Raw genomic sequence first — 15,844 nt, 5'->3', positions numbered from 1 at the left:
AAGGTATGCCTACCAAAATGTGGGCACCACAGAAGTGGCCTGTTAGTAGTTGAACCGCATGTCTGGGTATGGGGCTCGATTCCGCGCGGTGTCCGCCCCTCCTACCGAGGTGACAGACGAGCAACGGCATGTGGCTTCGGCAGCGCAGCGTATCGCGAAGTCCTAATGGCAAGAAATGTAGTGACCTTCGCGACGCATAGTTTGTTTGATTTTGAAACCGAAGTCAAGAGTTCATCGCGTAATATGAAACTGCGTTAGTAGAAAAGCCGCGAACTCAGCCATGTGGGTTCCCGTGCCCTGATAACCTTCGTCAGTCTCTTGCACATATATTCGTATCACTGTGCCCGCTCCGATGTGCCTGCCCACGCGACTCGGTGCGCATGGCGTCACTAGTGATGAAACTAGCGCCTGGTACTGCTTAGTGATGGAACTAGCGCCTGGTACTGCTTTGCATTGCTTCGCATGGCGCGTGTCTGTTGACGTACCTAAAGACATGCTGTTTTGTGTAGTTGATATAGCGCTCTGTGGGGATAGGCCTTCCGTGGGAAGGTGACAGTTACGGGATGTTTACGGAGCTTACTTGGTTGTCGCAGCAGCGGGTACGGTGACTGGTGGTCTGAAGTTAACTGCACCGTTCCCCTCGTCAATATGCCCTCTAAACACGGCTGGAGCTTCACGGAGTGGTCTGGGAACGAGGGGGACAGAGGCGCAGCGCGATGCACTTCTCCTCGGAGCGTATATATTTCTGTCATTTGATGTGTTTTAACTCTGTTTGACTACACTTCCACGGACCGAGACAAAGATGGGTGGTACACGGTTCTCCCGAATTTCCGCCACTACTCCAAAGAATCTCCTCGTCTCGTTGGAAATGTCTCGGAAATGATGGAAAAAATGTCTTGGAAATGAAAAAAACATTGGAAAGCATCGGCGCATCACGCGCCTAAAGCGTCAAAAGCCTGTAAAGTAACACCCCAAGGCTCCAACATGTCACTGAGCATATGAAGATGCTAATGATATGTATCGGATACGTATCGCAGCAGCGGCACGTCGCTGTGGGTTGCACGACAATGCACAGGCCATGCAGCCCAAAACTGCTGGAGGTGGTCACAGTGATGGAGAGTCACTTAGGTTGCATTCGGGAGCAGCTCATCCCCTGCTTGGAATATAAGGAACTGCACAAAATAGTGACCATGTCAAACAGATCGACGCAGGTTTCCGCGTGCTTGGGTGCGTTACGCCTGGGTTTTGGTAAAAGAATATGCCCACGCATCGGTCCGGAATTTTTGCTTTGCATTTGAGAGCATGTCTCGAATTTGTCTAGAGAAGGTCCGGAGTCCGTCTCGAGCACGTCTTGAATACGCCCAGATATGCCGTCTCGAGCAGGCCTCGACTGCTCGCTCGCAGGTCTCGACGGCTCGCTCACAGGTCTCGACTGCTCGTTCGCAGCCCACCTAGACCAACTGGCCAACACCTCTTTAAACCAAACACTGGATTCTTCTGAGCATTTTTGAAAGCGAACAAAACCCTCATGGAAGCATTTTAGATTACGTCGGACCGTTTTCTATCATCGGAGCAGCAATCTTATGAGTACTGTGTGTTAGCTCCAGTCGCTCTGCTGGGAGCGCGAGGAGCCAACGCGAGATGTCCGTGTTACAGAGGAGATCTGCCCCACCCCGGAGGACCCCAACGGCGGCTACCAGGAGTGCTCCACCTGGGGACCCAACGGACGCTTCCGCTACTGCAAGATCCGCTGTGACCCGTAAGTGTACCGTCGCGCTCCACCCTGGCCGATGAGACGCTTCGGTGCGCCTCGCTGTGGCTGAGGAGGTGTTCCGTCGACGGAGCTAACTGTTGTGCGGATCGAGGACTTTTGAGTGAGAGCTGACTTATGCAGCAGGGTAAGAGTCTGCTCTCACGTATGTCATCACAACCTTCATGCGTTTAGAACATTCAGCTGCTTTTGAAACTAGGTAGGTAGCCTCTATTTTCCATTGCATTCAGGCACTCGCCGGATGTTTTAACACGTTCCTACTGAGCTTATATGCTTCTCGGAACTCAACGGAGTGTATGACGTGGCCCGCATAGCTTTTCGGCGTTGTTCCTGAACCGTAGCGGACCTGCCGCTAAACTTACCTGCATTTTGGTGCAGCTGTAGTAGTTTCTCATGCAATGTTTGGGCTGTTCCGTAGCCGACACATGTTTTACATTAACGTTCAGCAGATGTTTGGCCTGTGCTGCCACCAGTGACGTAGATGGCGCGCATGTTCGCATCAGCTGCCACTCGTTACCTGTAGCGCTATCTAGCGAATCTATTTGCGACTATGATTCTAGATCGCTCGCTAGATGTCAGTCTACTTAACGCTGCATCCCTCTGGCCGACAGGGGACTGCAGTTTAGTCAGCCCATCCCTGACTTCTACGTGTGCGGCCCGGAGGGCTTCTGGCGCCCCAATGACCAGCCCAACACGGCTCTCATCTACCCGAGCTGCGCCCGTGAGTGGGGCGGGGTGCGGCCCGCGCGGCGAACGTTATCAATGACACAGCTTCGGTCCAAACTTGCCATGCTTTACGAGCCCGCATGTTTCAGACTTGTATCATGTGTCTATGCAGCGTTTTGGGAGCCCAGCCACTGCGTAGCAAGACAGGTCGTGATTGACGTTCGGGAAGTCTTACGTCTACGGCAACGTTTTCCTTTAACCCATTCGTATTTTCATGTAAGTCTTTGTGGTGGCCGCGACACGTATCGCTCCAGCTCCTTGGCTTGCACGGCTTCTGCTGGACACATTGGCGGGCGATATTGACGCGTGCCGTCGGCTGGCCCGTGGAGGCCGGCTGAACCCTGACGGACCTCTCCCAGCCCCCCCCCCCCCCCCTCCGCCCCCACCGCCCGCCCCACACGGAGGACTCCCCACCTGACAGCGCCGCCCGCCTCTCTCCAGCGGCGCGCCCGCCTAACCGTGCCTGTTCCGCTTCTCAGCCGCCGAACAGGCGCAGCGGGTGGTCAAAATCAAAATGAACTTCCCCTCGTCCGTCTTCTGTAACAACGCCGGCAAGAACGTGCTGGACAAGCGCATCCGCGAGGCGCTTCAGAAGCTCAACAAGAACTGGAACTTCTGCATCAACACAGTCGAAGGTAGGTCCGCTGGCTGTGTGGTCACAGGCGTTTTGATGGGGCTGACCGGTTGGTCAGCGTTCGCCGACCTCGGGACCGCGCACTGTGGCCGTGCTGGAGGCGCGGCTCGACGATGACAGAGGAGGACGGCGGGTGTAGGTCGCCAGCCCAGCACACCCCCCAGTGATGGGGCAGGGGATGCCGGAGATCAGCGGTGCTGTTAGTGCGCTGGTGGAGCACGGCAAGTGCTACACGGGTTGTGTAGTGTGAGACTGGGTGAGAGAGCCTGTGTCATATCAGGGCTGTGTGATCAGCAAAGGGCTATTCCTGGAGCGGATTGTAAAAGGTCGGCATCAGCAAAGACTGATGATTCCGGAGCTCATTTAAGCAGCCTTTGTTACTAACACCCAGGGCTGTAGCTTTAAGCTGGAGAAATGTTGGGTTGTCTTCAACTATAATTATAAGAGTAACTTGGAATGCGTATTTTGTTCTGGATGTTTGCAATATTGAAAGCCTTGGAGCCAGCGGACTTCCTTATTTAAGCCACTCCCTTAAACGTACCTCACCTGTTGGCTGTAAACCTCGAGCTCTCCCCTCTAAAAAGATGGCCTACCTGTTTGAGCAAATTCGCCAATATCTTTAAGGCAGCGGTCGCATATACAGCGCCAACCAGCTCCCCTGACACCATGATCTGTGAAGTACCGTCCCCGACGCCATGCTCTGTGAAGTACCGTCTCCGACGCCATGCTCTGTGAAGCACCGTCCCCGACGCCATGCTCTGTGAAGTACTGTCCCCGACGCCATGCTCTGTGAAGTACCGTCCCCGACGCCATGCTCTGTGAAGTACCGTCTCCGACGCCATGCTCTGTGAAGTACCGTCCTCAACGCCATGCTCTGTGAAGTGCCGTCCCCGACGCCATGCTCTGTGAAGTACCGTCCCCGACGCCATGCTCTGTGAAGTACCGTCTCCGCGTGCATCATTAAAGCACCCGTCGTACAACCATGACGTCATTACACGCGTAGTCGCTGAGCGGCGCCCGGCTTACACCGCCGCATCAGACATCAGCGGACTCAGTCTGCCCGCGCTGACCCACCTCCCGGATGTAGATGGTCTGGCAGTAGATGGTCTGGCAGTGCGTCACCGCCAGCACCTGCGGTCGGCCCAGCGGGGAGGAGCAGAGCGGGGTGCGGGGCCCTCAGGACGCGCGCCGCTCCTGCGGTCGGCCCAGCGGGGCGGAGCAGAGCGGGGTGCGGGGCTCTCAGGACGCGCGCCGCTCCTGCGGCCGGCCCAGCGGGGCGGAACAGAGCGGGGTGCGGGGCCCTCAGGGGGCGCGCCGCCGCCGCCGTTGCCACGGCCGTGGCGGCAGATCAGGGCTGTGCGGCGGCAGCGGCCTGGCAGTGTTCCTCACTTGGTGTCTGCTTCGCCTGGCGGTCGGTGAGGAATCGATTTTTTTCACTCGATTTGTAATCTTTTGGTGAAAGGGCTCTTAAGGGCTGAGTTCCGAAGAAAAGTTTTTAGAAAAGCACTGTGTGCACAAGCAGGCTATAAGCAGCGCACTGAACTCCTCGGCACTGTCCTATTGCCTTAGACACATCATTGCAAACTTAATGAACGTCTCGTCTGCTGCCAGCCCAACATGGCATAAACTACTATTGTCACGATGTTTAGCTTAGCGCAATTTGCAAAGGCCACGATCACACCGTTCAGAAACTTTACGATGATCACAACTCGGCCAAAGTTGGGCGAATCCCGCCGCCGCTGTTGACTTTGGCTGGTGCATGGCTAAAATTGCCTTCCAAGTCATGCGATTTTGACCACATTCCTGCAAAATCTCCCAACATTTATAAACATCTGGTCCAGGGGGACGGGCACAGCCTCTTGGCCTTCCCTTGGGTACGTCTCTGGACTACGATGCCTCGTTAACCGCAGACGAGGCGATCCCGCCGAACTCTCATCGGGCAGTGCCGAGTCTTGGTCGTCAGCGAGAGGCCGCACGGGGCGCCGACCCACCACCCTCTCCCGCGATGCCCCGCGCCACCCTCTCGGCGCGTGGGGAGAGGCGGGCCCGTTCGCGGCCGGCCTCCCGCACGACGCCGCGCGCGAAGCGGCCCGCCGCCGCGGCCAGGTACGCCAGGTAGAAAGCCGGCCAGTCTGCCCGGCGCGCTCGGCCAGCGAGCAGTGAACGCGTGCCGCGAGCAACTCATAGCACCGCACCGCACCGGCACGATGGGGAGACGGACGCTGCTACGAGGCGCGCTGGCCGGCTTGCTGGTCCTGCTAAGCGCCAGCAGGGCGGCGGCGGCGCCACAGCCTGCAGGTGGGTGCGGGGAGCCGTCCTGGGTCGAGCGATGTCAGTGACCGACGCCGGGCATAACTGCGCGCGCTGCCGCGGGCGGGACGCGCCGTCAAGATGGCCGCTGGCCGCGGGGCTCGGCTCTGGCGGACACCTCACGCGTCTCTGCCAGTGCTGCTGGCTCAGCCAGCGGCGTAATAACACGTTAAAAAAAATCCGCGGCTCACTCGGCTTCGATCGTTTTCCGTGGCCCAAGCGGTGACGGGTCAATCTTCGGACCGTCTCCATCACGACATGTTAGAGGTGTCCCCCACCCCCCGCGGCAGCCCCATCTGTGGTGGCACCCGCTGGCTCATCTCCGCACACGGTGCGAACGGAGCTGCAGGTCGGGTCGGCGGCGTAGCTTCTCAGACGCGCGGGGTGCCGCCATGCGCGTGTTTCCTCCTGGGAACAGTTGATGCCGACTGCGGCCCACCAAGCATGGGACTGATTCCGACTCCGACTCCAAGCAGCTCGGCATAACCCTGAGTCTGCTTTGATTCCAGTGCAAGGTCGTGTGGGTCGATGCCGGAGTCGGTGCCGATAGGGCAGATTCCGTCGGTAGCAGTAAAAGGGATAGCCGGGTCTATAGCCTCCACAAAAGCCTGAATGGGTCATTTATCTTGATGCAAGTACAGTTACTTAGGTTTGTGTTCTACATGGTGCACATGGAAACCGTCACACTAAAGGAATATTCGGTTGGTTACGTTGCTGTTTACGTCGTTACACTTCTACGAAGATCTGTTTCATTCCAACGCAACACAAATGTGGTTAATTCCAGAACAGATCACCATCCGGCACTGGGCACAAGCCTGCCATGGGGCATAGTGGCAGCGATTAACAGTGGTGGCAGTGTCAGGATTGGAGACGGTGGGATAGCACTGGAACTGGTGTAATTTTGAAGTTTACCGGAGGGGAAACAGGCGGGCTATGAACGTTGATGGTGGATGATAGATGACGCTCGTGGACCGCCACATTGATGAAGGGCAATGTATTTGAGTGGATGGTAACATCCAATCTAGAAGCAGCTCACTTTTCGCTGGCGCACGCCAACCTGGCCGCTAGGTATAAACACATTCCATGAAAACATCACTCTGGGGTGTTCAGAAAACACGTACTTCGGGTCGCTCGCTCATCATAGCAGACATGTATTGGACATATTGCTGACAGAAGTCATTGAAAAATTACTTAGAATGTTTGCCAAACATCTGACCATGTGGGTTTACTTGTCACTCGCAACACCGTTCGGAGATCCCACCCGGAAACGTTAGAGTCTCGGGAGCACAAACAAACACTTACATGTAAATAAGAGTTGTATGACGCTCTGATGAAGCGGAACCATAACACGCATGAAATTGCAACCGTTTGGCATGACAGGCTAACTGTTGTTTGGCTGCGTGACTCCGCGGAGCTGAGGAGCCGAGCACTGACGGGTAACAGCAGGCCGCAGTGCTGAGGCCGGAACCTTCCGATGTCGACTCTGTTCACGGACAAACGACAGCTCCTGACAAACGACAGCTCCTAACAAACCACAGCTCCTGACAAACGACAGCTCCTGACAAACGACAGTTACTGACAAACGACAGCTCCTGACAAACGACAGCTCCTGACAAACGGTCCTTTCAACAAATATGTTTTCAATAAGATGTAGGTTTTCCAGGTGCAGTCGGGGATGCTGGGCTTTTGCTGCTGTTGGTGGGCATGCTATTTTTCACGAATGGCCAAGAAGGACGGAATGCGAGCTGGATAGATGTTGTGTGTGTTATATCTAAGCAAACATGATACAGCGACATAATATAGCAATACGCTGCTATAAGTTGAAATGCAGTATATAACGCTCGTATGATTGCTTCACCGTCTTACCTCATCTCATGCTATGGCTAGATCAGTAATGTCGGCCTAATACTGAGCATTATAGCGATGATAATCATAACATTTCGATGAATCACGGGATCTGTTTGCATCACCGTTTTGCATGCGGAGCTCTTACTTCAGCCACCCCGCATACCGACCTGTTGACTGGCCAGTTTGTTGTTGCTCTGAGCTCAGATCCCCACCCGCGTAGCCGTTATTTCAGTGACGCTCCCACATTGCTACCAATCCCAGCCTGTCAAACACCTGCCTGACTTTATTCAGACGGCGGCCTTTTAATTCCAAAGTCTTGGTTTGTTTTCATGCAGGAAGTATACGCCACCAGAACCTCTCCTTAGCACCACGTGATTGATGACCTTACGGACTCAGTGGAGGGCATCGCATCTCATCCTCGTCACAAAGCCCTCTGTCCCCGGGTGGTGACCAATTACTTCACGCTGGGCGCGCTTCAGCTTTCAGGCGGTCCTTTCACTGCGCACAGCGCGAGCCGTAAATGGCCCCGTCCCATCCGCATTACGGCCAAATTAAAAACAGCCGTGTTTGCCGCATCATTAGCGTTGGCGGCGTCAGCTGTTCCGCCGCAGGATGCGTTAGCCGAGCTCCTCCACAGCTGTTCCGGCTCGCTGGAGAAGCTGAGGTGCCGGCCAGAGCACCGTTGTCTCGGCTCATCTCCCAGGCGTTATGTAACCGCATCGCTCGTGACAAGGCACGTCTCGATACGAGTCCACCTCCCCCTCTCGGCTATCCCTGGTGGCGCCCCTGCTTCTCGTTCCGTTCTGACCTCCCCAGCAGCGGGCCTGAGCTGCACCCGCTCAGCTGGTATCCGTGGCATCGTGCCTGCGTTCCTCGCAGTCCGGCTGGACGGCCGACGGCTCCAGCCGGCTGGCACCCGGCCAAGGCCTGCTGACCCCATCTGCAGGCGCTCCAAAAACCCGGCTCGGGCCGCGCCGCGGCCGCGCCGGCCGCCACTGCCGCCGCTAATGGGGGTCACTGGTGTCTGCCGGTTGGCAGGGGCGGAGCCAGCGCGGCGCGAGCCGATCGCACGACTGCCGTGACGGCGCTGGTATCCGCTAAACACCTACTTCAGATGAAGACGGAGACGGAACGGTCTTCACAGAGCGTGGACCTGATGCGGCAAACGCTGCACGCGCCGCTAACTGACCGGTGCGATGCCGGTAGCTAGTCTCAGCTCCATGCCGCACTCTCAGCGCTTTGGGGACCTTACTCTTCAGTTTCGGGGGTTCTACTGCAATTGGTATCCGTCCTTGCCTCTGCCGGAGGACCACAGAGCCGGCGCTGGCACGAGGTCCAAAGCTTATCGATCAACCCATCTCCTCATATGGAACAGATCCAGCCGGTGGCAGTTCCGTGTCAGAGCTGCACCTGCACGGAGAGGGCCGACTGACTGCCGGCGTCTGCCGCGTCTGCAGAGTGGCGAGCCATCGGGCAGGATGCTGAGCCATAGACGAGGGCGCCGTGACCTAGTCCGAGCCCCGAGGCACGAGCCAGAGTCACGAGCCGGAGTTACGAGTCCAAGTCATCAACCCGGGGTCACAACTGGAATCAGTAGCCCAAGTCCCGAACCCGAGTCACTAGCCGAGTTGCGAGCCCGAGCCACAAGCCCAAGCCTCGAGTCACGAGCCGGAGTCATGAGCTTAAGTCAGGATCCGGAGTCACGAAACCCGAGTCGGGGCGCGCGTTCGGCCGGGCGCGGTACGCGCGGCTGTCGGCACATCTCGGCTGTCCCGGCAGGTCAGCTGGCGGACGGCCCTCGGCCGCGCTGCGCTGCCGCGCTCACGGTCAGCGATCGCTTGGGTGCCCTGCCGCTCCCCCGCCGCCCGAGCCGCCGGCCGAGCCGCCGGCCACTCCCAGGCTCCAGTTCCGCGTCTGTTTGCAACTGACGGAGCGACGGATCCCACGGCGGCGGCCGCCGCCACCGCCGCCGCCGCCGCCGGACGCCCAGCCGCCGCCGCCGCTAGAAATGGGTCGTCGACCCGGCGGCGGCGCGCGTCTTCGCTCGGTGCGGAATGTGTGACGTCACCGGTCGGCGGCGGCCGCGGCGGCTCGGGCGCCGGCCGACGTCATCGACGGTCCGCTGGCGGCAGGCTGGTTGCCGGTGACTGCTGCCTGACTGCTGCGGTGGCTGCTGTGGTTGCCGGTGACTGCTGCCCGACTGCTGTGGTTGCCGGTGACCGAGGGGCAGGCATGCCGACTGGGAGCGGCAGGCAGCTGGTCTGGAAGGCAGACTCTTTGACAGGCGAGCCCTCTGGCTGAGTGTGACAGTTTGGCTGCTCGTGACTGAAGGAGGAAGACTCCGGTGAGCTGGCTGTTGGCGGTGACAGACCGGCTGTTGATGGACGGGTAGACATGAGCTTACAATGGCTGCTGATGATGACAGATTGGCTGCTGATGACAGACCAGCAGCTCGGGCCGTCAGACTGTCTGCTCACGTTGACAGGTTGGCCGCTGAGAGCAAGAATATGGACGTGTTGACCCAATGGTCGATGATGCACACTTCCCTTGCCTAGATAGCACATCAGAGGCCGAGTTCTGCCGGCTGCTCGGAACACCTAAGAAACGTGTTGGAAGCTGTACAAGACAGCTGTTTGTTCAAACCTATGGAGGTTGTCTGAACCCTTTGTGAAGTTGTGGAAGCAAACCCGTCAGTGCGTGGCAGGCGCATGAAGACGCTCACAAAACGGTGGGAAAAGCAAACGTGGCTCATGCCCACGGCGACTGCAACATGACATGCGTTTCTAGCGAGCGAGCCTGACGGAGCAGACTGGCACCGGACGTGGGGCCGGAGGGCGGTGAACCCGGCCAGGTCCGCTCCCAGTCAAGCCCAGTGACTCAGTGTAACCTACTGCCAGCGGTGGATACTCGACCGTCACTGACTCAGACTATCTGCGCAACCGCTGGGCCGCCGAGCTGACTCAGCCGCTGGGCCGCCGAGCTGACTCAGCCGCTGGGCCGATCTGCCGCGCGGCTGACTACCCGCCCTCGTGGCCAGACGCGTCAGCAGCTGACCCTGCGTCTGCTGAGCCCGCCGGCGTTAGCTGCGCGGTCACCTCGTGCCTGGTTAGACCTGGCGAGTCTCTTGTGCGGTAGCAGTCGCCGTTAAACGCGATCCGTCCGGTTCAGTTTAGCGCTATGACCTCACCACAGGAGGCACGCCTCGTATATGTGGCAAATAGGTCAGCGGCGTCCGGCTCCGGCCGCAGAACGCTGCTGGACCCCGGCGCTGCTCGGCTCGGGGCTCCGGCGCTGCTCGACTAGGGGCCCCGGCGCTGCTCGGCTAGAGGCCCCGGCGCTGCTCGGCTCGGGGCTCCGGCGCTGCTCGACTAGGGGCCCCGGCGCTGCTCGGCTAGAGGCCCCGGCGCTGCTCGGCTCGGGGCTCCGGCGCTGCTCGGCTAGGGGCCCCGGCCTCCGTTGAGTGCAAGCCCGCAGCGGGACTGTTTTGGTAGTCACGACCCTACACGTGACATGAGATCGATGGCGCTTCTGTCTGCGGGTCGGGAGCTCGTCTACGTCAGCGCGCGACGTCGCCGCCAGCGTCGGCTCGAGCTGCCGTGCTGGGGGTCGTGCTGCTCGGCCGCGCTGGGGTAGCCAGGGTTTCCCCGGCTCTTTTTGTTTACTTCATATGCCGATGCACGTAATGCATGTGTATTTATAGCGCGATCTTGGACGTCGCTTGCCACAGATGTGAATGAATGTGAAGTTTCTAAAGGCGTTTATTACTCTGGCCACTAAAGTTAGCTTGATTTCCTCGTTAGCTCTCCCGCGGCAGCAGTAAAACTAAGGTGACTGGTTGATCAGACCGTTCCGCTGTAGCTGCAGGCCTCTCACCTGGGGTGCGCTGGTTCCGACGGTTATGCGGTGGCTGCACACTAGGAGCCAGATCTACGCCGCCGTGGCGACCGCCCAAATCACGGCGCCGTTTCCGTCACTTTGCTTTCCACGTAATTCTAAGAAAGGCGTTGACCGTGGCGTTTTGTGTTATCCGTCTAACACGAAAACATTGCGAGCATACCGGAAGAACTTCGGTCTCGTTTTCGAATGTGGTGCTTGTTATCTTCAGTTTCACCGCCATCCTCGTGCACGTTCCGTGAAAAGGCTCCCGCTTTGGTCAAGCGATATCATCTATTGACCGCCTGACTTTCTAATCCAAAAGGATTGTTGTCCCCAGCTGATGAATACACGGCTTTGAGGAGAACGATGCAGTCCAATTACTGTATACTGTTCGAAAGACTTTTGCCATGGCGCGCCCCAGCCTTAGCCAGACTGTTTGACGCGGTAGTTGATAGGGGCTCCACTTACACGCCGTATAATTACACACTGTGGGCTTACATCACCTCACCACTATTAAAACATGTGTGTGAGATGGATGCAAACAAAACAGCAGTTGCCCCTCCCCCTCCCCCTCCCCCTCCCCCGCCCCAGATGGTTTGGTCATGTGAAGCAATGCGGGCTTGTCACTGTTCCTGGGCCTGTGGCTGCTTGCGCCACACTGCGTAGATGTGGGCTGGCTTTCTCGAGGTGCGGTTTGGCGGCGCTCAGCCCTATCAGACGCGGTTGGAGCACCCGATGGTCCATTAACTTATCGAACTCCGAACAACCACCGTCTACAGCTACAGGGCGGAGAAAACACGGCAGATGGGCTCGCAGAATCTGTCAAGCCATGTGGCTTTGGATGAAAGCCTCGTCACCAGCTAGAGAAATACCTCAGCAAACGGCGGCGCCCTTCCGAGTGAGGCAAATTAGACTGCCGCTATAAAATGGCATTGGCTGCAACTTTTTGTTACTCTGGTTCGTTATTAATTTGCATTGTGGTGGGGACATCTCATTGTTTCCAGTCGAGCGGGTTAAAATGTTGTGTAAAAGCCCAACTTAACCCGGCATTGGGACCATGAGCACGGTGCTGCTCAATTTGCATCCACCAGGCCGGTGTTGCAGGCTCCTAGACATGAGCCCGCAGGCGCCCTGGCCGTGCAGCGGCAGCTCCGGCACACGCCAGGGGTCGCTCAGCCAGTCGAAACACCGGGTCCCGACGCCGGCGACGCGTCTGGCGGCGCGGGCGGCCGGTCCGCGAGCGCCCGGTCCGTCCCGAGTCAGCCGGCGACCCGGGGAGTGACCCGGCCCGTCCCAGGTCAGCCGGTGACCCGGGGAGCGGCCCGCCGGCCCGGATGAGTCGAGGCCGGCCCGCCCGGGCGGCGCCACCGGCCCCACAAGTTACGAGCGACGTCAAGGCGAGGGCGCACCCCGCCGAATCGGTCTGTGTTGTTTGTTTTGTCTCTCGGCGCTGCTGGGTATTCATGGGGCGTTCAGGGACGGGACAACAACAGCGCGATGTGCGCAGGCAGATGCGCTGCTGGAGTACCCGCTGATAGAGGCTTAGTGCCGCTGATTGGTGTTAGACTGCGGACCTGGGCGAGCGGGCCAACTAGGATGCGCCAATGGGCTCAACGCTTATCAGGTTGAGGTTTTAAATCGGGTAGGTGAGCCACAGTATGCAGATTTTGGGTTTGACAACAGAAAGCGATGGTGCGCACAGGAATTTCGTGAGGAGTGTCCCAACCTTGAGGGAACGGGGACAGGAGATCTCATAGAGGCGGTCTCGGGAGGAGCAACACAGGCCCTTGTGATATCCACTTCGGCTTTTTTGGGTCCCACTGATTTAGTGCCTTGGTGGGCTGCCGTGATCAGTGCGAAATAGTGGGCCCTTCGGCCTTGTTATTCGGTGTGTTCGCCCTAAGTCCGTGACCCGCGTTCGCTGAGAGTCACGGACTCGCGAGCTACTCCCCTGAGCGGGCCTCCGGCTGAAAGAGCGGGGGGCGTATGGATTGGGGGGGGGGGGGCGGAGTGCACCGAGTTTAAGCCATATTCACTTGACGTCACGCGTGAGACGGCTCATGGCTCTTCCGTTTTCTTTTTTGTGAGCAATCATGAAATTGGTGCCATCGGTGCGCCGCGCACCAAAGGGCGACGCCGGACCGGTTTTAAGTGCGTCAAGCGTCATTACCGGAGTCGGAGTCATGGCCGTCCGTGAGGGATAATGGCCAAACTTGAGATTCCATTATTGCGCGGGAGCGTGACGCAGTCATGGCGCGCGCGCACGGCCGCCAAATCACCGGCGTCGTCCAAGCCAGAATTTCTGATGGCGGAGGCAGTGTTCTGCATAGGTCATGTGCGATGTATGGAAAACCAATATGGAACCGACACCAACTGGGTCTAACAAAAGTGCAAAGTATGCCTTACGCAAGCATTACCTCAGAACCTGATAATTTGTCCAATCATTCGCAAGCAGAGTCGCAGACTTGAACTTGACTTGCCTTGACAGAATTGACAGCCAGCTTTTGGAGCTTCCTGGTGGCACGCCAGGATCGCGTATTTCCAGCACGCTATGTAGGGCGCGGATCGCAGAGAAACATGAGGTCACTCCGTCCCGGATGCGCCGGTCCAACAGCCCACCCCGGCGGGGTAGTCCGGGTCCTGCTGTCCTGGTGCCACCGCCCGGCGGGGGAGTCCGGGTCCTGCTGTCCTGGTGCCACCGCCCGGCGGGGGAGTCCGGGTCCTGCTGTCCTGGTGCCACCGCCCGGCGGGGGAGTCCGGGTCCTGCCGTCCCGGTGGCGCCGCCCGGCGGAGCCAGCGGCGCGGCCCGCTCTCCGTCGGCGAACCATCCCCGCGGCCCGGGACCACCGGTAATGGGTTTGTTTTGCCGACCGGGGAGCGAACACAGCTAGCCGTGTCCCCAATCCCGGGCGGCATGGGCGGCACCAGCAGCGGCCGGGCCTCCATGTGTCACCCCGACACCGTCGCCGACATCGCCTGGCCAGCAGCGTCTTACCGGACGCTGCCAGGCCTTGCTGAGCGTCGACGTTTGAGGCAAAGTCGAATCGTTCCTGTCGGCCGACGTGGTCGGGTTCCTGGCTCCGCCTCTGGTCCCATGGTGTTCTTATTAGCATGCCTTCGGCGCGGCGCCGCTGCCACTGGCGCACAGACGCTCCTGGCCTGTACTGGAATGCAGTCTCCCAGCTAGCGGTACGTTGGGCTCTTTGCCACGCGCGCAGCGTTGCAGTCTCCAGCGGCGGCGCGCGGCGTTATGGATCTTTTTGTTTGTTTTATGAGACAGTTTCGGCTTCTGCACCTCGCTGCAGTCTCTGTTCAAAGCCTGGCTGTTTGGAATCCTTTTACAGCATTCACACCGCTGGCAAATCAGCATGCTGGGGTCACAGCTGGTTGGAAATTCCACTAAAGTTTACCACCAGCTAACCTAATCCAGACTCCGTGAATCAGATCCCATTCTTCAATACCACAATACCACTCGGCGGCGCATATCACACCAGCGGGGCCCCACCCTCTCGCGTCCTGTGCTCTGACGTCCCGGTCTCAGGTCCCGTGCTCTGACCTCCCAGTCTCACGTCCCGTGCTCTGACCTCCCAGTCTCAGGTCCCGTGCTCTGACGTCCCGGTCTCGGGTCCCGTGCTCTGACCTCCCAGTCTCAGGTCCCGTGCTCTGACCTCCCAGTCTCAGGTCCCGTGCTCTGACCTCCCAGTCTCAGGTCCCGTGCTCTGACCTCCCAGTCTCAGGTCCCGTGCTCTGACCTCCCAGTCTCACGTCCCGTGTTCTGACGTCCCGGTCTCAGGTCCCGTGCTCTGACGTCCCGGCGTCAGGTCCCGTGCTCTGACGTCCCGGTCTCAGGTCCCGTGCTCTGACGTCTCGGTATCGGGTCCCGTGCTCTGACGTCCCGGTGTCAGGTCCCGTGCTCTGACGTCCCGGTCTCAGGTCCCGTGCTCTGACGTCCCGGTCTCAGGTCCCGTGCTCTGACGTCCCGGTCTCAGGTCCCGTGCTCTGACGTCCCGGCGTCAGGTCCCGTGCTCTGACGTCCCGGTCTCAGGTCCCGTGCTCTGACGTCCCGGCGTCAGGTCCCGTGCTCTGACGTCCCGGTCTCAGGTCCCGTGCTCTGACGTCCCGGTATCGGGTCCCGTGCTCTGACGTCCCGGTGTCAGGTCCCGTGCTCTGACGTCCCGGTGTCAGGTCCCGTGCTCTGACGTCCCGGTCTCAGGTCCCGTGCTCTGACCACCCCTCTCTGGTTGAACTCCAAGAGCCGTGGCTCGCTCTTTATGGAGAGCGGCCTCCCGGCGCGGCCTGGCAGCCATCAATTACACCCGGTCCGGACGTGTCCGCCTCTCAGCCTCTCTCGGCGACGTTTCAGCCTCTCCAGGGCGCCGGCCGATCGCGGCCGATACCATCGCGGCGCACCGATCTTCATCTGGGATGCAGCGCGGTCGTTTTCATCTCTAATGCAGCCTGCCGCCGGCGGCCGGACGCTCGGCTGGGATGGGTCGCGCGATAGGATCGCGCTGTCGTCGGCCGCCGGTGGAGACGCGCCCCACTTACACCCCAGCGAGCGGACACCGGGCGGTCACGGCGGGCTACCGGACGCCTGGGTCGCACGCTCACACTAGGTCAACGCATCGCGTGGGTATGCACAAGCATACTGTAATCTGTAGGTGGTTGGAGACTAAATA

At 59.2% G+C, this 15,844-nt stretch overlaps 1 protein-coding gene across 1 annotated transcript in view; it reads left to right on the top strand.

The window, feature by feature from the left end:
• LOC119104285 (sushi, von Willebrand factor type A, EGF and pentraxin domain-containing protein 1-like) overlaps positions 1 to 15,844 on the top strand; it is an 83,656-nt gene that overhangs the window by 49,246 nt on the left and 18,566 nt on the right. Inside the window, 3 exon segments of the mRNA XM_037227981.1 lie at positions 1,657 to 1,759; positions 2,383 to 2,492; positions 2,977 to 3,132. Coding sequence (XP_037083876.1) covers positions 1,657 to 1,759; positions 2,383 to 2,492; positions 2,977 to 3,132 — 369 coding nt within the window.

The sequence above is a fragment of the Pollicipes pollicipes genome, unplaced genomic scaffold (genome assembly GCF_011947565.3).
Source record: "Pollicipes pollicipes isolate AB1234 unplaced genomic scaffold, Ppol_2.1 Scaffold_6052;HRSCAF=7182_pilon_pilon_pilon, whole genome shotgun sequence".
Taxonomy (NCBI): Eukaryota; Metazoa; Arthropoda; class Thecostraca; order Pollicipedomorpha; family Pollicipedidae; genus Pollicipes; species Pollicipes pollicipes.
This window is presented reverse-complemented; position numbering and strand designations above follow the sequence as displayed.